Genomic DNA, 23409 nt, shown 5'->3' with positions numbered 1-23409 from the left:
CGTTATTTGATTGAGGATGAGTGTTGGGTCCATCACTTCGAACCAGAGACCAAGAAACAGTCCATGCAGTGGAAACACCCGGTGTCACCTCCTCCGAAGAAGGTAAAGGTCGTTTCATCTGCTGGAAAAATTATGGCCTCAGTTTGTGTAAGGCCACTACACCCTCTTCTTTCTCATTAGCCACTAACCAACTAACAACTAACCCACTGCCCAGACAGCCCAGATGTGTGCCAAGGACAGCGTGCTTGAACCTTAATAAGCATGAAAATAACTTGAAATGAAATGTCTATAACTGTGGCTTCAGCCTCATTCAACATCCGCCATACTCCTTGATCTGGCACGCTCGGACTTCCATCTCTTTCCACACATGAAGAAACGCTTAGCTGGCAAAGCGTTTTCATGTTGAGGGTGAGGTCAAAACCGCCGTTCAAGACTTTTTGAGAAGCAAGATGAAACCTTTTACAAAGCAGGGATCCAGGCGCTGCAACACCGCTGACAGAAATGTGTGGACCGTCAAGGGGACTATGTTGAAAAATAACTAGTAAAGAAAATCATTCCAAAAGTGCAGCATAGTTAAGCTCAAAACGTTTCATCGAACCCTCGTATGTCAACGAATATTAGGGTGCTGTCATAATTTAAAAATGGATTCACGTTGTTTTAAAAACCCATATACAGCCAATGTTATCGACATACTCTGCTTATATTTCAGGATGACCACACAGAAGACACTTTTATGGCTGTAAAAAAAAAGGCACTGTAGGATCTAAGAGCACTAGCAGACCCATTACTCTAAATATCATTATAATATCGTTTTTGTGGTCTATGTAGGCAGGACTATAGTAAATTATTTAACATCCCGCCTCACCCTCTAACAAAAATGTTTTGAGTGCGTTGTTAAATTAAAGGGACATACCCTAGTTTTTAAACACTAAGGCATATTTTTTACTATCATAGTCGTTTCTGATAACTGAAATCACACTTTACTTAGATTTTATTATTTAGATTATCAATTTCCGTACATTCGATGTGTTTTTGGTCATCATGGTGTTTTTAATATCACAAAATGCATTTCTCATATTTTTATAAAAGCACGTGTGTCTGAGAAGTAACAGTTATGGAGTCGAGTTTTAGTCTATTTTTAGAGGGTATTTTACCACTTCAAAGTCACAGACTCATGTTTCACTCAGTTGTAACTTTATCCAAATGTGTTACATGTTTGTAGATTAACTAAAGTTAGTGTTAATTTTCACGGGTTGAAACTAGGGTCTGTCCCTTTAAACATTCCTTTCCTACTTTTTTATTCTATTTGCGTGCTCAGCAGTGAAGAGGATGTTAAAACTTTGACTCTGCAAACATGTATTTGTTATTGTTGTTTCTGCTGTGTCATTTCCACAACAGTACACGTGCCATTACCACAACTACCGTGTCATTACCACAACGGAGGTGTTTTTGTCTTCTTTAAACAAAAATGTTTATATTATTTATCTACTTTACTGACACTAACACATTGTCATGTTACTCATGTAAACATTTTCCACTGTAATTTGGGTTTTTAAGATAAAGATATGCATAAGTAATAGTTTTAAAAATCAATTTTAAATTCAGATTACTAATATCATGAGTCATATCCGAGTATGAATAACGTTTTTACCAGTAAACTTATTTACGTGTACAGTAACACTGTTCTTATATCCGTTGAAAAACACTTAACAAAATAAAAATTTGTTTTTGTTACTTTGTTCAAGCCGTTGTGGTAATTACGTTTGTGTATTTTGTCTGTAACTTTACTTCCTCATATGGAAATAAACAGAAACACTTCTTTATTGGTATTATTTTTACACACACACACACACACACACACAGAGAGAGAGAGAGAGAGAGAGAGAGAGAGAGAGAGAGAGAGAGAGAGAGAGAGAGAGAGAGAGAGAGAGAGATCCCTTGCTGCCCGTCGTAAAAGAGTAGCCTATGTGGCGACAGCGGGTTTCCTCTCAAAATCTGTGTGGTCCTTAACCATATGTCTGACGCCATATAACCGTAAATAAAATGTGTTGAGTGCGTCGTTAAATAAAACATTTCTTTCTTTATATCTTGGAGTTAGACATATGTTGTAATAGATATTCGATTGCTGTTGGAACATTATTATTAAACCGATATTATAATGTGCAAACGTCACTAACCCAAACGTATTTCAGCGAGGGTGCGGAACCAAAACACAAGGCTTATTTCGGCCAGGGAAACAACTCCGTACACCTGGACGACGTCGAGTGTTACGGTGCGGAGGAGTCCCTTGTGCAGTGTAACCACGCGGGCTGGCAACACCATGACTGTGAACACGACGAGGACGCTGGGGTGTTGTGCCTGCCAGGTATTTAAATTTCTATTTTACCTGCTCATTAACAACAGGTTTTAAACGCTGCTCTCGTGTTTTTATGTTTTGTTTTCTCCTGATGATGTCAACATTTAGTTGACGAAACGTTGAAACGTTGTACCTTGTAGTTTTAAACAGACTTATTCTTATCATTAACAACAGGGGCCATATTGCAGTTAAACTTGTATCTCTGCACAAGACAAAAGTCAACGCGACGTTTTGACAATGTCTTGATTGTTCATATGTAAATGGTATATATATATATATATATATATATATATATATATATATATATATATATATATATATATATATAAACGTTTTTGTGATACTCAAATCAGTTAGGCCCCTATCACTGTATTTTAATGCATAGCCTTTCATTTTTCAAAATACGATAATAATTATGACATCAGACCAAAAGCTGCTCTATTACAACTGAGCTGCGATTCTCTACCCTTGAGGAAGACGGCTATATTAGTATGTGCATTTTCTCTTTCATTACAGCAGAGGTGGATCAAGGGGCCAAAGTTCGTCTGCTGAACAAAGGCAACTACTCTGGAAGAGTGGAGATCAAATACAATGGAACGTGGGGTACAGTTTGCGATGACTCATGGGACACTAAAGATGCCAAAGTCATCTGCCGAATGCTTAACTTACCATAGTACGATCTATTGCATTTTATTATTTAAGTAGCGTACGTTAATATGGTCTAGTCATTTTCGTCACATGCTGCACAGTGTAACGTGTTGTCGACGTTACCGTCACGCATTGGCCGCAGAGCTGGTGTATCCTAGTAGCACATGTAGCACGTGCTACAGGTCCCGCACTTCAGGGGGGGGGGGGGGGGGGGCGGTGATGTGATACTTTTATTTCCCCCAAGAGGGTTGCAAAATATATATCCTGGGAAGGGGGTGCCCGCTGTTATTTGTGCTACAGGCCCCGCGGATCCTTAAACCGGATCAAGTTGGGCGCTAAAAATTAGCAACGTTTCGTGTAGAAAATTAGACTAATTGCCACTTACACTAAACCTAAGAAAATTACGAAATTATGGCTGTTTAAAGCCTTATATAGTTTTCCTTTTCTACAGTTATTGATTAAACAGCTATCAGAAAAATATTTTCTCAGTGCTCAGCTGGAGATAAGTTTTTATTCTGACATACAATAAAGTGGATGGGCATAGAATAGTTTGTTTGCAGAACCAAAAACACACTCTCTAAACTGTTTTTGGGGTTTTCAGTACCAGTAATAAAACCAGACTCTTACTGGATCCAGAGTTTAAAGGGACATTCCTGAGTTTGCTGCATTGTAAGATGTTTCCAACTAATAAAATATTTCTACGATTAAACTTACATATTAAACATATTTTCTTGTTTAGAATATCAGTGTCTGTATATTCAATGTGTTTCTGGTTGTCTTAATATTTGTAAGAAGCCCAAACTGGATTTAGGAAATAAAATGAAATTTAACCTAGTACAAATATTAGAACGATCAGAAACACGTTTAACATACAGCTACTAATATTTTTTTGCAGAATTACAATCGTTAAAAAGTCTCTGTTAGTCGATAACATCATTAAAATTGCAGCAAACTCAGGAATGTCCCTTTAATCGTTGAATATGACAAACCTTAATTGATATGACCATGATGACATAATTACTTGGCGATTGCGATAATCACCAATAATTTAATGTAAATACTGCGTTTCGTAGACTTTTGTGCTGCTACATATTAACAACTTTTGCATGGATGGATAATGACATTTTGCAGCGAAGGCGCAGAAGCAAGAAGCCAGGCTCATTTTGGTGAAGGTGTTGATCTCATCTATCTAGACAACGTCGACTGCTATGGCTGGGAATCCACTATTGCCATGTGTGGCCATTCTGGCTGGGGAACACACAACTGCAAACACAGAGAAGATGCAGGCGTCATTTGTGGTGAAAGTAAGTCTACCATGCACGGCGGAGTAGTGTGTGTGTGTGTGTGTGTGAGAGAGAGAGAGAGAGAGAGAGAGAGAGAGAGAGAGAGAGAGAGAGAGAGAGAGAGAGAGAGAGAGAGAGAGAGAGAGAGAGAGAGAGAGAGAGAGAGACTGATCTAGATATTCTAAAATCCTTTTAAAATATTAAACATAAACCAAAATTAAAAGCATTAAAATTCTATAATATGTTTTACATATATGTAAAATACAAACAAAATACAACAGTACAGTCAATGAATACCGAAAGACGGTGCCCGATGGTTAAAAAAAAAATATATATATATACTCTTCAAAAAAAGAAACGCAAAAGGGTACAAATGGGTTATAACTCCGATTTTATGTTTCCTACCGGTTCATGCTTTGTGAATATAAGGTCATTGCATGTCCCAAACACATTCCCACGGTTACATTCGATAAAACGCAGCTACTGTACAATAAAGTTCCAAAATGTGAATATTCGCAAAAACGCAGCCACGTGCAAACCATGTCACCACTGCACGTGCGTTGTCTGCACGTTCAACATGAACACCGACAGTATAAAAGTGCAGGGTGTTCGCTTGCCTGGCCTCTGTATCTGGCCGACAGTTGACAATCCAGGACATGCCACGTCTCAGTGAACCGCAGAGAAACAATGCCATCGGCCGACTCGACGCAGGCGAATCCAGAACAGCCGTTGCCAGGGCATTCCATGTGTCCCCAAGCATCATCTCCAGACTGTGGGACCGTTACCAGCAACATGGATCAACACGTGACCTCCCTAGATCCGGTCGACCACGGGTCACTACCCCCGGGCAGGACCGCTACATCCGGGTACACCACCTTCGGGAACGATTGACTACTGCCACCTCCACAGCCGCAGCAATACCAGGTTTGCGCAGGATATCCGACCAGACCGTACGGAACCGCCTACGTGAGGTAGGAATTCGTGCCAGACGTCCAGTTCGAGGTGTCATCTTAACACCACAACACCGTCGACTCCGACTGCAGTGGTGCCAGATTCATCGACAATGGCCTCAACTGCGATGGAGACAGGTGTGGTTCAGTGACGAGTCCCGATTTCTGCTCCGACGTCATGATGGAAGATGTCGCGTGTATAGGCGTCGTGGTGAACGTTATGTGGCAAACTGCGTGCAGGAAGTGGACAGATTCGTCGGGGGTAGTGTCATGGTGTGGGCAGCCATCTCACACACTGGCAGAACTGACCTGGTCCACGTGCAGGGCAACCTGAATGCACAGGGCTACATTGACCAGATCCTCCGGCCACACATCGTTCCAGTTATGGCCAACGCCAACGCAGTGTTCCAACATGACAACGCCAGGCCTCACACATCACGTCTCACAACGGCTTTCCTACAGAACAACAACATTAATGTCCTTCCTTGGCCATCGATATCACCGGATTTGAACCCAATTGAGCATCTATGGGACGAGTTGGACCGACGCCTCCGACAGCGACAACCACAGCCCCAGACCCTGCCCGAGCTGGCAGCAGCCTTGCAGGCCGAGTGGGCCACCATCCCCCGGGACGTCATCCGTACTCTGGTTGCTTCAATGGGCAGGCGGTGCCAGGCAGTTGTCAACACACGCGGAGGCCACACCCGGTATTGACTCCAGATGACCTTGACCTTGGTGGTGTGTCCTATCACTTACTCACAATGGACTAGAGTGAATTGTGAACAATCCTGCAACATTTGGTAATTATCGGACTCACCATTCAATAATTAAATCAATTCTCCAAATGTTACGACAATGTGGTTTTGCGTTTCTTCTTTTGAAGAGTATATATATATATATAGGCCTATTTGATTCTAAATGGCCAAGCATTAAGGTCTCACTACACAGATGTCATCTGCCATTGAAACCCATGTTAAATTGCCCAACTTTAAACGAAGATTGCCAATAGAACGGGTTCTCGTTGGCACTAACAACATACACCATTGCGAACATACATTATATAAGCATTTATTTTCACTCCAAAATTGAGAACATTTCCGTCTCAGTTTTTTGCTATATAACCGCATCTGGCTGTAGTACCGGTCCGAACGAATCCGGGTCGTTTCGCCCTTATTCCTATTCGACCCCGAGTCGTTTCGCCCTTATTCCCGTTCGCCCCGCGTCATTTCGCCCTTAGAATGAGTCATTTCGTCCTCTATTATGAGTCGTTTCGCCCCTATGTATTGGGGTGGTACTAGTATGCAAAATTTGGTATATAAAAATAATTTTACCCATAATTTTGTCGTAATAGTCACCTAACAGGCAACAAGGTTGTAGACGTAAAGTCCGAAACAAAATGTGGACAACTACAATAAATTGCTCCTACCTTTATTTTTCGTTAGATTTTACCCACATTTTGTCCAGACAGAAATCTTGAAAAAACTATTACAATGGCATGGATTCCACATACTAGATGATAACCATGTCACCTGTATCGACTTCGCCGAGATCGCATAGGGCAAAAAGCATGTAATTTTGTGCCGGCTGCCATTTTGACTTTTTATGGAATATTCTACAAGAGGGGTGAAAGGATATGACTTAATCTAACAACCGTTGAATGTAATAACATGTTATGATATAAATACAAATGTGATGACGTCATATTATTTTATTATTATTAATATTATTTGATTGTTTAAAATGTTTAAAGATACCACAAGAGATCATTGATTTTCACCCCACTTGTAGAGTATTCCATAAAAAAACCCAAAATGGCAGACAGCAGAAAACTGCATGTATTTAAATGTAAACTGAAGCAAATGGTCCTTTTTAATATTTTATCATAAATCTTCTTCAGCATAGATGTAAAGATGACACGTCAATGGATATTACAGAGGCCAATTTTGCAAATTTGCAGAAAAGCGCCCCCCCCCCCCCCACACACACACACACACACCCACACCAAAACACTTTATAACTAATATGTCCTATCGACAATATCATTGTGTAGGCTAGTCTTTGTACTTATTAATATAAAATACATCAGGCCCGTAGGAACTGGGATGGTGTGAGGGGAGGGGTTCTTTAAAATATTGCACATAATAACATATACATATAAATGGTGTTTATGGTTGATAAAGGGTTACAAATTGATAACCTATATCTGATTTGTAACTAGAGTCACGTAAACAAATTTATTCATCATTCACAAACATAAACATGAGAGCGTAACGACCCTGTATAGAGGGCGAAACGAACCGGTATGGGGGCGAAACGACCTGATACCGTCCGGACAAGTGGTTCATTAACCGATTCACTCCGGCTGTCTCTTGCGCTATACACCCATGTTCCAAAAGGTCGATGCTCAATATTACAAAATGACATGGGCAAAATACAGCCAGAAGGCGTACCATTAAGCATACATATTGTTTTAATTCTTCACCATTTCCTAGAAGTGAATATGTGAACCATAACGTGTCACAATTAGGAACGTGATGAATAAACTCTCACCCGGAAGTGATCTGTGTAGTGAGACTTAAATATATACACGCGATGGTTGCGTCCCTTGTACGAAGCTCTTTCGTGCACAAGTTAAAAAAAAAGAAACATTGCGTTGTCGCCATGGAAACCAACACCATTAGTGTATACAGGTTTTAAATATATACTTAAGTAGACGATTACTCGGCGACAAAACACTTGACATCGCTATTTCAGATAATATAATACTAAAACAAGAACAATGAAGTGCTCTAAAAAAGACAAAAAGTTTGTATATACTGCTACCGGTTATTTGGGCGAAAAACGAGACACTATGCTTGAGAATGAACTTCTGCTCAGGGTAAGGTTCAAAATAGCTTGTTTTAATTTGTTTTTAAAGGAATAATCTTATTTACAAATACATTTTTTGCAAACTACTTTAGTTGCCATGAATTTTGACAAACAATCAGAATTTCACAAAGGTATAATTAACTTTGTGGCCAAACCCAAAACTGTTTATTTTTACTGCAATAAATATCATACGGTCATACAATTTCGATCGACATATGTTTTCGATACTTTGTTTATAACTGCATGTATCGCGAGATATTACGTCACTATCAGCCTGAACATAAACAACGAAGTGTCTTTTTTCCTCACAATATTAAAAATGCTTCAAGTCAAGCTTGAAGCTGCCAACTTTATGTTTTAATTATAATACCATAAATAGAGTGCATGTTATCGGTTTTTCGTAATGCAATATTTTGGTACTAATGAAATGCCTCACAGAGCGAAATCCAGGTATTACAAATCCCTGCAAAGTTATCGTCTGCAACACTGACATCTGACCTGCCAAAGTTAGAGGATATATTACGTGATCATTATGATTACACTGAACAATAAAATTTATGGAAGGCTGGTTGGGTTACCTCTTATGTCATTCACAGCAAAGTTCTTTTAGATAATTTTTGCTGGGGCATGTTTACATGTACATTTACATTTACTACAAACAAAGGTGGTTTAGTGGAATTAGATTTTTTGAAAATATATAGTTCTGTATCTCCGTTAGATACTTAAGTTGACAATCTAAATTTTGGTGTCGTTGATACGTATAACAAGAGGATTAGACATTAGCCTATGACGAAAACATAATGTAAATATGTTTTAAGTGAATGCTGTCTATTGGTCTGAAGATTATTCAATATTTTTTACAAGTTACAAACATTTTATGATTTTATTTTCAAATGAAGATTTTGATGTAAATTATTGTACGGAGTATAGACCCTTCACTGCCATAACAAGGACAAATATAAACAGCCAATGAAAGTATCGAAAACATATGACGTTTGTAAAAAATATAGTGGTAACACCTGTATGACTTAGCATCTAGTGTTTATGGAGGAAAACTTGGCGTTCATGGGAAATTATCACTTTTTTTCACAATAAACTAATGTGACTTGAGAAAGGTAAAATATTATTGTATGTACGAAGTATTGTTTTTATTATATTTTAATTTTTTGCTTATCGTGTCGAAAACATATGACACCAGGATATGTTAAAACCATAATTTGACAAAGAACAAAACTATACACTGTACCCTTGTGTCTTGTAATTTCGAGGTCAAATATCGTAATCGACAATTGGTGAAAAAAGGTAAAATCTACATAAGGCTTCTGATAAGCAAGAAATTTATGCTGGATTTCCGTGTTTAGGTGAGTTTGTGAATTTCATAAAAGTTTACAAATATCGGACCAATGACAGGGAATATTTTGTTTGCAAAATTTTGATTGGCAATATTTCTATTCAGTTAAAAATTGATTAGCAACTACTTTTTTTATGTTTTAAAATTGTGTAGTGATCTCTTTAACTTGCGTAGTGAATCGCAATGTGATACTGAACAAAATGTTCCCTGAATGATACTCATAATTTTACAATACTCCACAGAACATTTTGTTCAGTATCGCATCGCAGTTCGCTACACAAGTCCCAGAGATCCCTACACAATGTTAAAACATTAAACAGTAATTGCTAATGAATTTTCAGTGTACCAAAAATATTGCTAATCAAGATTTTGAAAACAAATTGTTCACTGTACTCGACCATATATCGCTAACATCCCTAAGTCCAAACCACATTGTTAAGAACTATGATAAATTACTCTCCTACCTTTAATTACAATTAGATTTTCCCACATTTTGTCTAGACAAATTGTGAAGAAGAAAACAACATTACAGTGACAGAGATTCTACATACATGTACTAGATTGTAACTGTGTCACCTATATTGACTTCACTGAGATCTTCTAGGACGAAAATGCACTCAAGTTTTTGCCAACTGTCAATTTCCTTTTTTATAGAATATTCTTCAAGAATATTCATAAACTGATCCTACTCAATTCTATCAATCATCCTCTAAAGATTCTGCAATATATATAGGCCTATATATATATATTTGTATTTATTTTTTCTATTAGTAAATTAAATTGCATGGTTGTAATTTTAATAGGCATATAGTTGTAGGTATAATATTTACATTTCAACAAAAATTATTACAAAATTTTGGCAAGAAGCTGCCATTACATGCATGTTTAAGAAATGGTTGTGTTAATTGTAAACTAATGAATGTTTTGTTTTCCAGCCAAAGTTAGGAATACCTAGGAGCAGAGGTCTGAAATATCCCGGAGAAGGTTTCATATTTGGTGTATCCACAGACTCAGGAACCAATACAGCTGCAGAAGGTAATGGGTACCATAAATAAATATTCACAAGCCACAAGCATGGTGTCTCATAACCCATACAGTACTGGACCAACACTTTCAAAGCTATCTTAGCACTACGAAATCTTAAAACCATCGTACGCTATGACATCACTATGGCGTATGCTGTGGTGACGTCAGAAACTACGATGGTTTTACGATTTCGAGACGCTGAGATCGTTTCAGAAATCCCTAGCCAGGTTAGCACAAAATACAGGCCTGGTAACCTATGGGTTACAACACATTTATCACGTTTACATCATTATTACTATAAAATTTCATATGAGACACACTGATACTTTGTTATTCATTCATAGTACTTTTCTCATTGTACTGATACTTGAATACATATTTGATAAAAACTACAACTGATGGAATGTATGAGGATGTAGGTTTTGCTTAAATAAGATTTTGTGGAGAATGAAGTACCATTCTTGACTTTCCTGACATGTGGTAACCTAGCTTCCTTTAACGTGAACAGCCGTTGTCGACTTATTTCGATGCCTGCAGTCACACGTACATGTATGTTACTATATAACCAAAAGAAAACTCCAGAAGTTTGATTCTGTTATTCACATAAAGGAATTTTTACACAACGGCATGTGTATGTAAAACATGCTCAGATGATTAATTCATTTGAATTAAAGGAAGGAAGATTTATATGTTTTATTTAATGACACACTCAGCATATTTTAATGACTGTATAGCATCACAGATAATTAGAGAGAAAACCCACTGCTGACACTTTATGTTTTCTTATAAGCAGCACTTAAGAGATCTAGATTTAAGTAGGACTTTCATACCAATATTTACCCATTTTTGACAGAGTTATGGCCCTTGAAGTTGGGAAATAACAGACATTAATTTTGTTGGGCCCGGGTAGGGGACATGTTTTACTTTAGCAGTACTCTCAGAATGCTTGTTTCCATTTTAAAGTACCGGTATTGTATAACTATAGAATTTATATCACTATTCATATTCTAGAACTGCTTCTCAATTCTCACTTTTGCTTCAAGATTAACATTAGAAAAACATCAAGATTGCTTCCAATTCCACAAAATTAACTTCCAAGCTTGTGTTGAGTGGATGGGAGTGGGGGAGGGTTTGTCTTTTAGTGCTGTAACTTTTTTACCTGTAACTGAAGATTGGATCTCATTAAGAACAGAAATAATAAAAGGAAATTCACATTGTAACAGTAGACCTATGTAACACAGCACAACCCATTACTGTAAACTATTATTATTATTATTACATGTGTTATTGTTTTTGTTTTTTTCATTATACCTTTCTTTTTTTCTTCTACTATTACAGCATTGAGGGGATGGCCTGGTTTGCCACCACTGGGAGTACCTCAGAATCTCCGACCAAAGACACCTGAACGAGATTTCATGGCACTGAACTGTCAGGCAGTTCACAATGGTCTTGTCAAAGCACCAGAATACAATCTGTACCGGGCTACTCACGACATAAGAGTTCAGGATGCAGAAGTTTCTCAAAAAGAGAAAGAGTCCGTGCCTCTTTACACAAAAGTTTATGGAATGCCTACCAGGTGACCATTATTAAATAGAGGCATACACTCTTCATTAAGCACTGAATGCTGAGCTGTTTGGCAAACCCAACTCCCCATTTTTAAAATGATACGAAAAAACATTTCAATGAAAAATTTGTTCTATTAGCCATCATGATTTAAAGATTGATTCTAATTCATCCCATTTGTAAGAACGAATCTTATTGGATTTCTTCTAAAGTTTGAGGTGGTAACTTGCATTTTACCAGCCATTGATTTTTAATGTCAAAGTATGTCATAACTTTATAAAAAAACAGGGTGTTTTATAATGATGTCATGAAGATAATTTCTCTAGATATGGATGTATCTACATGTGGAATTTGTTAAATATTAATTCATTTTAAAGTAAGACATGAAAACATTCTTTAATTAGCTATACAGTATATGACCATTTGTGGACATTAATGCTGGTTTTACTGTTGCAAATTGAGTTTACCAATGGCGTGAAGCGGAGACCATAAAACAGATATTTGTGACTGTAAAACCAGCATTAATGTCCGCAAATGGTCAAATACACATAGTTATCCTCATTCTAATTCATTTTCAAAAGTTTGTTTGTGTAAATAATAATTTTTGAGAAAGAACAATTTAAAAGAACTATAAAAGTTAATTATAGTGTAGCAAATTAAAAGATACTGTATTCACTCATTTCAATGGCAGATAGCATCTGTTGAGTGAGACCTTGACCTACCATCTGTTTTGTTTTGTTGTAATTTGCTTATTTTTGTGCTTATATCCAATTACAGTTCTGAAAGTGTGCTATTCTGGTCAGGCCATAGGGTTTTACGTGCACATTCAGAAGAAGCTGTTGTAGCGCACGCCTGTGCTATTCTGGGCACACACCTCAGTTATATCTGAGCTGTTTGTCCAGGACAGTGGGTTAGTGGTTAGCAGGGCTCGAAATTCGCCCAAAAATATGGTGGCCCAAAAAATAATAATGGATGTTGGCAAATTAAGGTAAGCGAACCATGAACCATAACCAAGATTTTAATGTGGAATAAATATATACAATACAAATATTAATAGTGGCTCATATGTTATAGCTCTAAAGAAGATCGCCAAATAATATTATTTGGGCAACTAACGCCATTATTTTTTAATATTTAAGTTGCCCAAACAGGACATTGGGCGCATTTGGTGACCTGGCCATAGGCCGTTTCGAGCCCTGGGTTAGTGAGAGATAAGTCGGTGAAGTGGCCTTACACCTACCCATTGAGGTGTTAAACACACTCTGGGATGGAGCCGGTAACTGGATGTGAACCCAGTACCTACTAGTCTTAACCACTATACCAGCGAGACCGATTTTAGGGTTACCATCAACTTATTGCAGGAGGACATTTGCATGTATTGGTTTTTACAATAACATATGTTCTTGTTGTAGACCATCCACGCCAATTTTTGACGTTCTTGAACACAAGTTCCAAGAACGCTGGCTTCAGAGACGGCGTCTACAAGATCTTGCAGCAAGAAGATCAGCAGTTAAGGTAATTTAACAGCAGTAATATAAGACTTACAAAATAATTTTAAAATTGACAATGTGTGTTGTTATTGTTTTTACTATACATACCATGGTAGGTAGGTATCAGTTGGTTTAACAAGCTTACATTCAATTAGGGTTCAGACACACTGTGTTCATGGGTACCAAATGTATCTTTCCCTTTTTTTTTCTATCAGAATCATGGCACCTGGTGGGACAGTTTGCAATGATAATAAGATAGCTATCTCCCTTGTGTACACTATCATGAAAAGAGTTTGTTTTTTGTTTATACATAAATTCACATTTGAAGGCTAATTATAAGGAACATGAAATAAATTCTAACGTTTACTGATAGCCACGAAGTTCTTTTTTAAAATTACATTCACAAAAATTTATTAATCTGGCATTCATAAATCTTAATTTGAAGATTCACAATATGTTAATTGAGAAGCTGAAATGCATGTAACTCTGTGAACTTAAATCTTTGAAGAAGCTTGGATTGGATCTTAACGTAGCTAGATCTGTCATGGTTAAACATGACAATAGGTGCATGATTCTAATAATTCTGACAAATCATGTAACCGGTTGAATAGTCAAAAGTTGATGGTTGGTGCAAAATGATTATACTCGTTGATCGAAGATGAAATTCCAACTGATTCCCAACACTACTGTATAATATCTTTAAGGTCAAAGGTTAGGGTTGAGTTAGAGATTGAAGAGACTGTCCTGAGTTTGCAGTCATTGTAAGATGTTTGCGATAAAAGAGCCTTGTTGGCGACTAGCCTACTATTTCATACTAAATATATTTTCTTGTTTAGAATATCAGTGTCTGTATATCGAATTTGCAGCCGTATACTAATGTTTGTAGCACTCAGTTTTTACTTTAATTTGTGATATATATTTTTTCGTACGTATAAAATTATTGGGAGGTAAAATCCGATTTGGGCTACTACAAGCATTAGAACAACAACAAACACCTTGTAAATACAGACACTGATATTTTAAATAAGAAAATGTATTTAATTTGTATGTTATATCATCGAAAAGGCTCTACTGGTCGGAAATATTTTACAATGGTTGTAAACTCAGGACTGTCCCTTTAATATTGCTTTCAGAATAGGTTGGGTTTTGTTTTCTGTATTGTTTGTAAATATTTTACTGTTTTTGTGCATTAATAGTAAACAATTTTCAACAGAAAAGGCCACAAACTGAGGGAAGTCACAGAGTAAGTGTGTAGATCTGCAAACGTATCTATATACGTAGTTTATTCTGTAGTTTCATCACAGTTGCTTCTTCAGTTCTTGTAGCTCAACTAATATTGCAGTCTTGTACTGTCTAGCTTCTTTTTGAAAAATACCCCGTAAATGATAAAAACCAACTATTCAGTTAACCTGAGGTGTAAAGGGTTGTAGGATCAATCCTCCAGTCAATGCTGCACAACTGGTTTATTAGGGTTTTAGTTGGATACCAAAAAGTAATATCAGTTTGGTGAATTTGATCAGAAAAAGTTTATTTGCGTAAATAATCTATAGTGTTTCAAGTCATTCAAATGACACATGATTTCCAAATTAGCTTTTTGGTAAATTGATAATGATATAGATTCGCCAAATTAAACTTTAAATTGCATTTGGCGATTTGGTGAATGACGGCTTAAACCCTGGGTTTATCAAAGGTTGTTGTATATGTCATGTCCTGACTGGGGAAATGTATATAAAGGATGCCTTGCTGCTACTTCGTAAGAATACCTTGTGTCGTCAACTGATTTCTTTTGTCACTCTATAGACTAAAAGGCACAACTAACAAGCATTAGACACCTTACAGACATAAATTTTTATACACCCATCTATGATGGGTCGTATTATGGTATGGCATTGTCCGTCTGTTAACGTTTTCTTGTCCGGACCATATCTTGCATACAGGACTATCAATCAAACCATACTTGTAGGAACAACTTGGGATGGTGGTGTGTCGCGTACTGTTACTAGGTCTCTGTGACCTACGTTTCACTGTCTACTGCACATAACAGTAAATCCTTGTCCGGACCATATCTTGCATACAGATGCACTATCAAACCACTTGTAGGAACAACTTGGATGGTGGTTGATCCAAAACAAACTGTTCATCCATCCCATTGCAAAAATGTCACATAATTAGACTTGAATCATACCCGTAACATTCATTATTATAGATGAATGGTTTTCCATCAAACTCCTGATGTGCGTATCATGTACCTCACCGGTACTCTTGTTAAAATGTGCTGGAATGTTATTAAACATTTGTTTTGCTTTTTATTCTGTATATTACTAGGCTTTAACTGTGGATATGGTGTTTCACTTCTGGGTGAAAGGTTACATAGTACATTTAATAATAATAATTAGTGTTATTTATAGACAGTAATAAATATCCTGGCACCTCCATGACAGGCGAGGTATGGCTTGCGATTGCCTCATATTGCCTAGAGATGGAAAATGGTGAGTGTTTCTGGACTCGCCTTTCATCAGTTTGTTTTATTATTTGTTGTTACCTGTACGATGCTTGAGGTTTTTTTTAGATGTGTGAAACTGCTCTCTCTGTTTGAAATTTCTCATTTGGAATAATTATCACAAGAGTAATGGATTGCTCTCCTACTATTTTTAAATGGAGAAAAATTGTAAAAACTTCTTTTTTCTCTAGAAATACATATTTATAGTCCTCCTACAAAAAATTTGTAAAAATAATTTCAGTTTTATTTGATGTAAGAAAAAAAGTAAGTATTTTGGAAATAAGAAAAAGTACTATTTTTGTGTCCAATTTAGAAAACAATTGGCTCAGAAATAAATAACTTGTAGTAAGTTCCATAGCATGAAAAAAGGTGTTCCCCCGTGGGATAGACTATAAATATACTACATTAAAACATATACAGTTTATATATATAGTATAGAAGTGTAAACTAAGCCTTTACATTTACATTTAATGTTGTTTTGTAACTACTAATATTAGCAGTAAAGCTTACTAACATTTTTTTTTTTTTTTTATAAAATGTGACGTGAGCTCCCAATAGCATATATTGAATAGATGTACATGTATACTTGATACAAAAAAAATATCACTAAAATATACTAATATACTGATGGAAAGAAATAAAGGAACACATAATTAATAAAGCAAATATTGCCTGCCATCAGAACCTTTTATTATGAAGTAAACTGTGTGACTGACATTCAGTGCCACAGTCTCACATTATGCCCTACTTTCCATCATTATATACTTAGTATGACTTTTTTGATTCTAGCTTGCGTATTAATTTTTTTTTTTAATATCTCAAATGCCAGGGTCATCATACTTAGAATTTTTAGTTACTGGTGAGGAGAATGGGTTGCTTTTAGTAAAAAAACTAAGCAAAATGTATTCATAATTTTTTTCATGATTTATCTCGTGAAATTTTAAAGTCCATGTATACAGAAAATGTTTTTATAGTGAAGTAAAGTTTCCTGTTCAACAATTCTTGGACAGAAACATATTTATAAATGTTATTTACTGCAAATGGTGGTTGTTCTACCTTTTTCTTTTTTCTAGTGTGTCAGCCACTCCTTATTTTTCTATTTATTGCCATTCTATTGTATGCTACCATAGTTTGACACCCAATAGCTGATGTATTTTTCGTGCTGGGGTGTTGTTAAACATCTATTCCATTCTATTCTATTGTACACATCATTCCTTGTTTCTCCATCTGTGACAAGAGCTTATCTCTGGTGACATCGTGCCGTGAGCATATAGTTGTTGCTTCCATAACATTTGACCTATCATAGTCACTAAACTCCTAGTTCCATTTACTGAATGTCATTAGCTGAATTGTTATATAGGATGTGGAGGCAAGTGGGTAGAGCTGTTGTACAACATATGAAATATCCAAAATCAGAACAGAACATTTTTTGGAATACAATCATGAATAAAGTTCTGGTTGTCCTAAAGTATAAAAGTTTTAATTTTGAGAACGTGTAAAGCTTCTGGTTCTATTCACCATATAATCCACTGGAGATTCGCAAGAAACTTAAGTTGCATAACCAACACATAAACAGAACAACAATTTACTTGAATTAAATATTGTGCTCTGTAAATGTATTATTATTATTATTATTTATATGGAATCACTAAGTATGCTGGGTTTTTTTTTTTTATCAGTGTGATGACCATCATAGTGAAGATTACTTAAACCGATATTAGGAGTGCTTGCATTATGCGAAACTGAAGCTCATTTTGGCCAGACATATTATTTATAAAACTCCAAAGTAAATTACTAAATATTTTCGTGTTACAGCAAAAAGAATGCCGAGGCTACGTAACAAGATCCGCCATGTTGAGAACATTCCAGAACCCAGTTGAACCACCTCCTCTCTGGCAGATGCCAAGATTTGCAGAAACTGTAAGTTGAATTTGTGCCTTAAATTCAGTGCTACATGGAAATGGTCATTGACTAGTCCATTGTCATACGTTTATGGTTATAGTTTCATTTGCTGCAGAGAGTATATATCAAGAAACATAAATGTTTTTGGTACAATATTTTTTAGCAATATATGAATATCGGGCTAGGTGACCCAGGTGGCATCATCACATTGGCCCAGCATTGATTTTGGGTGGAGAGGTCACAATTAGAATTCATTGTGGCGCCAACACCAGTGACTAAGCAGCAGACAGTAGATAGCCAGCACCAATGATTAAGCGACAGACAGTAGATAGCCAGCACTAATTATTAAGCAATAGACAGTAAATAGCCAGCACAATTATTAAGCGAAAGACAGTAGATAGCCAACACCAGTGACTATGCGGCCGACAGTAGATAGCCAACACCTGCAGTGTTTAAGAGACAGATAGTGACAGACAGTAGATGGACAACACCAGTGATTAAGTGACAGACACTTGATAGCAAACACCAGTGACTAGTCACCCAGTAGGCCAAGATGGGCTACCAAGCCAAAATGAAGCCATCTGGAGAATTGCTCAGAATGGGTTATATAAATGATTTCAGTCTTAATAAAACATATTGTGTTATGTTTATTTTCAGGCAAAACCACACTTACAGACATTCCGAACAACCAAGGCTAAAAAGGATGCATTTGACCATTTCTGTCATGACAAAATAGGCCGGCAAGGAACCTTTGGTGAGGGCGTCTACAAATCTGCCGTTTACTGAAGAAACCATAATTTGAATGTGTACTGACTGAAAGAAATAAGGGATCACAGAAATAGTAAAAGCAAGTAATGACTGCATCCAAAACGTTCAATGCATACATAGTGTCAGAAGTGGACTGTGTTACTGGCAGTCAGTTTGACACTACTGACATTCAATACCACTGTACAGGGCTAGCTCAGGGTGAGGATTCATTTTCACCAAATTATCTATAAAACTTCAAAAATAGCAGAAACTGAGTTATCTTCTAACAAAATATCAATTATTACATGTAATTTTTTTGCCAAATTATAATAAAATTCGCCAGTTGTCTTTAAAATTCGCAGTTAGCGAATTTGGTGAGTGGCAGAGCTAGCCCTGCCACATTACAACTTGGTATGAAAAACGGACAATACTGTACTAGTAGTAAGTTAAATTTGGTTTGCAATTCTATGTGTTCCCTTATTTCTTTCCGTCAGTATATATTGTTTCATAAAATTTTCAACAGTATTCTTTTTTTCCCCAACTGCTGGAACTTTTTTGTTTGTTTACAGCTGTGATATTTTATCAAGTTCTAGAAGTATTTTAATTACCGGTACATTTTCCTGAACTTTTAAAATAATATGTTGTTGTTAATTGTAAATGACTCAGTATTATAACTTAAACAGCATTTCGTCTTGTGTCTACCAGACTGTTTTATATGTCTTTTTACTTCATTGTTTGTATTCAAGTAGTGAATTTGCATATTTTAACTGGGGTTAACTTCAGGAATGATAACACAAAAGTAGGGAATGTGTCACAAATATTGTTTTCATTTTGTTTGATTTTGATTGTTTAAAAACAATGTTTCATGTGAACAGTCGAAATGGAAATGTGCATACTGGATTGTTTTTTTATAATTGCTCTGCATCTTACCAGTATTTTTCCATTCTTTGTGGATATTATTTAAGTGCATTTTGTGAGTGGTTGTAAAGTATTTATTATTGTTCTGTGTATTATAAACATCTGCCTCTATCACCCTCCTCCATGTGACGTTTTTTTGGACAGCTGTTATGAAATGAAATCCATTGCTAAAACCAAAACAGAAAGAACTTTCTGAAGAAAAATAAACAAGACAATTTTTTTTTTATTTAGTCCATGTTTCTGAAATTCCTTATTAATGTAAACTAAACCTTCCTTTAGTCTTAAGAGTATTTTAAATTACCAGTAGTGGGAGTTTTATGTTGTAAAGATTACTTGAATTACTTTGTTTGCAGTATGCATTCTTCCATCTACAGATATATATTTGTGTGAAACCTGTATGTAATGGCCATATTTGTATCCAGTAAAGATTAGAGAATCTCTCATATTAAAACATTTTTAATTATTTATAAAAATCTAGTCTTACACATATTTTGCTTAAAATTGAAATGTAGGTGCTAGATTCTTTTTTTTTACATGCAGGCACTGACTGACACAAGTAAAGATTTGTGAACAAGTGTAAATATTTTGTTTTGAAAATGGAACAGTTTTTTAGAGGATCAAATGTCTCAGAACAGTTGTATACTGTACAGATGCTGATCTTTTGTACATGGATATGATTATTATTAGGGATGTGCGGTATCATCAGTATATGTTGTGATTCATGGGGTAAATAATATGCAGGGTTTAAGCTGTCTCACCAAATTGCCAAATGCAGTTTAAAGTTAAATTTGGCAAAGCTATGTTATTACCAATTGGTCAAGAAGCTAATTCTAAAACTGTGTTGTTTGTAAGTGTATAGCTATTCTAAAAAAGAATTCCATTTAGCAAAAAGTCAGTTGAATTTGGCTACAGATTTTCTGATCAAATTCGCCAAATTGCTATTTATAAAACATCCAGCTTAAAATCTAAATACGTATTACGATATATCTTATATGTACCGATATACTCAGTAATTTCTGAAATTTAGGTTCATTGCTAGTCGAAAACTGATTTCATAGATTCAACTGGTTTTCTTAACTGTATTCATAGATGTGAAAAAGAGGAGCTAAGATTATTAATTAAGCTTCAATTAGTCTGCTGAAGTGATTTAATATTTCATGTTTTATATAATAAAACTTCAACTTCTATCATGTATTTTTTGTTAGGTCATTACAAAACTCTTTAAAATCAGTTGACCTTGCTGTAAATAATAATAATAATATATATATATATATATATATATATTAGTGATTAGTGATATTATGCCTCTTTTGATTGAGTATCGAGCTGGGGAGCTGGGCATCGATCTTTTATGAAATACCTTTTCATTGGCTTATCTATACAAAGGCATGGGATGAGCTTATGTTAAATGACTGAATGCTACAAAGAACATTGTTAATGCACTTTTTTAGAGTTTTATCCAAACTTTTACATCACCATAGTGTAGAATGTGTAATAGTAAAATTCCATTTAGATAGTTCTATTGGGAGATTGACATGGTGCCATTGAAACATTCTATATTCAGTCAGATATACAGATTATGTAAATGATTACAAGTTTTGTATAGTGTAGTCTGTGAAATGGATAAGATATGTATTTTATTATGGCTGTGATAATTACTCTTGTTTTGTGTTACGTTTATATGCAAGATGCTAACAACAAACATTGTGCCAAGGATGTTACATTAAAGATTAGTGAGATAGAGTTTTTTGTTTTTTTAAATTGCATTCAGATTTTCTAAGGTCTATTCCAGAAATGAAGGCAAAGTGGGAGGGACTATAATAATATGAGGTGGACCCACCAGACTACAGTACCACCATATGATTATATTCTGGAACCCTACAGTTTCGTACTGGTATTTGTATCATAAAATTGTATTAAAATATCTTTGGAAGTTTTACAATTTTACAATCTTGCCATATAGGCCTAATGTTAATCCTTTTATGTAGAAAACAGATTTTTTTTTTTAGCAAAAATTAAAATTGGAAGTATTAGTGGTTATATTGAAATATAAATATTGCTGTACTGTTTTATTGAGGCTGAGTAGCACTTCAATTCTTTTGTACCGATTGGTATACACCTACATAATTATATTTACATTGTCACACATTTGTTTTATTCATTGGCGTGAATAAATGTTATTTGTACCATAAACTGAGTTTTGTTATATATTTATAATTACACTATTGTCTAGTATACATGTGGATTATATGAAACTTATTATACAATCCAGTATGTACATAAGCATACGGGCTCCGATTTGTGTAGGGTGGAGAGGCCAATTTTTGCACAAACTAAAAACAAATGCCCGAAACTGGATAAAATTTATTCATATTAGCATTACTGCTAAACAGCTATATAGGGTTGCACTATGGGTATGTTTAATTCTATTTATAAATTATTCAGTGTCTAAAAAGTAAAATCGCTGCATTGTTTAGTATAGGCATGCTGGGGTGGGGGTGGGGGGTTTTCATTTGAAGGGCTCACCGTAAGAAATTCGCATCTCTAGAATTCTTAGGTCCATTAATGCATTATATATAAATATTTTTTTAGAGATGACGCTCTTTTCCAGAAATTAATAGTGGATTGTTTTGGCACTTTATGTTCGGGGATATAGTGTGCACCAGTTTTATCAGTTTCTAAGTCATAGTGCTAACCTGTATTTCAAAGTAGCAAGGTATGTGTTTATCCCACAGTATGTTCAAAAAGATATGTTCTTGTTATCAGATAACACATGTTCAAGTTTAAACAGCAAACCACCGAAGAATATTTTGTATGTATTGATGGGCATTTAGTGTCCCAATAAAAAGAAATGCTTTATTTAACAACACACTCAACACATTTTATTTACGGTTATATGGCGTCAGACATATGGTTGAGGACCACACAGATTTTGAGAGGAAACCCGCTGTTGCAACTACATGGGCTACTCTTTCTGATTAGCAGCAAGGGATCTTTTATTTGCGCTTCCCACAGGCAGGATAGCACAAACCATGGCCTTTGTTGAACCAGTTATGCATCACTGGTCGGTGCAAGTGGTTTACACCTACCCATTGAACCTTGCAGAGCACTCACTCAGGGTTTGGAGTCGGTATCTGGATTAAAAATCCCATGCCTCGACTGGGATCCGAACCCAGTACCTACCAGCCTGTAGACCGATGGCCTAAACACGACGCCACCAAGGCCGGTAACCTAACCATCAAAGACCATGGTATGTAGGCCTACTTTCCTGCCTATGGCTAAGTGAATATAATAATAATAGATTACTTGCTCAATGTGTGTGTGGGGGGGGGGGGGGGGGGGGGCAGAGACGTAACCCAGTAGCAAAGCGCTTGCTTGATGCACAGTCAGTGTGGGATCGATCCCCATCAGTGGGCCCATTGAGCTATTTCTCATTCCAGCCAGTGCACCATAACTGGTACATCAAAGGCCGTGGTATGTGCTATCCTTTCTGATGGTGCATATAAAAGATCCCTCTCTAAGACTACATATAAAAGTTATCAAATGTTTGACATCCACTAGCCAATGATTAATAAATCAATGTGCTCTAGTGGTGTCGTAAAACAAAACAAACTTTTCCTCAATGAGGTGTTATAAATATTACCTTCATTTATCAAATGTTTATAGATGGAGCCTCTTTTGATACATTTCTTACACATCCGTTGGTGACAACACCATGCGTTATTTTTTATAACACATCTATGTGTTAGTTGGTTACACACGTACGTGTGTTAACAATTTCAAGACATACGACTGGCTACTCCTAGG

General features: G+C 36.1%; 2 protein-coding genes across 3 annotated transcripts; both read left to right on the top strand.

The window, feature by feature from the left end:
* The first annotated feature begins 16 nt into the window (after nucleotides 1–16).
* LOC121383523 (putative DMBT1-like protein) lies at nucleotides 17–7139 on the top strand. The gene is made up of 5 exons (XM_041513593.1): nucleotides 17–102; nucleotides 2193–2365; nucleotides 2876–3029; nucleotides 4136–4308; nucleotides 7135–7139. The coding sequence occupies exons 1-5, from the start codon at nucleotides 17–19 to the stop codon at nucleotides 7137–7139; spliced, it is 591 nt and encodes a 196-aa protein (XP_041369527.1).
* A 740-nt stretch (nucleotides 7140–7879) lies between these two features.
* Nucleotides 7880–21795, top strand: LOC121383136 (cilia- and flagella-associated protein 77-like). 2 transcript variants are annotated; one of them, XM_041512949.1, is made up of 7 exons: nucleotides 7880–8115; nucleotides 10392–10491; nucleotides 11821–12058; nucleotides 13458–13560; nucleotides 14749–14778; nucleotides 17851–17955; nucleotides 18595–21795. In XM_041512949.1, exons 1-7 carry the CDS (start codon nucleotides 8017–8019, stop codon nucleotides 18721–18723), a joined length of 804 nt encoding a protein of 267 aa, XP_041368883.1. In that variant the 5' UTR covers nucleotides 7880–8016; the 3' UTR covers nucleotides 18724–21795. The 2 variants fall into 2 exon arrangements, with proteins under 2 accessions (XP_041368883.1, XP_041368884.1); XM_041512950.1 differs by lacking the exon at nucleotides 14749–14778 and having other exon boundaries at nucleotides 7881–8115.
* The last annotated feature ends 1614 nt before the right edge of the window (nucleotides 21796–23409 follow it).

Source organism: Gigantopelta aegis, chromosome 10 (assembly GCF_016097555.1).
Source record: "Gigantopelta aegis isolate Gae_Host chromosome 10, Gae_host_genome, whole genome shotgun sequence".
In the NCBI taxonomy this organism is placed as follows: Eukaryota; Metazoa; Mollusca; class Gastropoda; order Neomphalida; family Peltospiridae; genus Gigantopelta; species Gigantopelta aegis.
The sequence above is the reverse complement of the archived record's forward strand: the minus strand, read 5'-3'. Positions and strand labels throughout refer to the sequence as shown.

Bases quoted from the DNA above. Each gene is read 5' to 3' on its own strand.
- LOC121383523 (XM_041513593.1), top strand. From the start codon at position 17: ATGAGTGTTGGGTCCATCACTTCGAACCAGAGACCAAGAAACAGTCCA. The intron at 2,366-2,875 runs GTATTTAAATTT...TCATTACAGCAG, and splicing joins TGGGGTGTTGTGCCTGCCAG to AGGTGGATCAAGGGGCCAAA. The intron at 3,030-4,135 runs GTACGATCTATT...GACATTTTGCAG, and splicing joins CGAATGCTTAACTTACCATA to CGAAGGCGCAGAAGCAAGAA.
- LOC121383136 (XM_041512949.1), top strand. From the start codon at position 8,017: ATGAAGTGCTCTAAAAAAGACAAAAAGTTTGTATATACTGCTACCGGT. The intron at 10,492-11,820 runs GTAATGGGTACC...CTACTATTACAG, and splicing joins AACCAATACAGCTGCAGAAG to CATTGAGGGGATGGCCTGGT. The intron at 13,561-14,748 runs GTAATTTAACAG...AATTTTCAACAG, and splicing joins CAAGAAGATCAGCAGTTAAG to AAAAGGCCACAAACTGAGGG.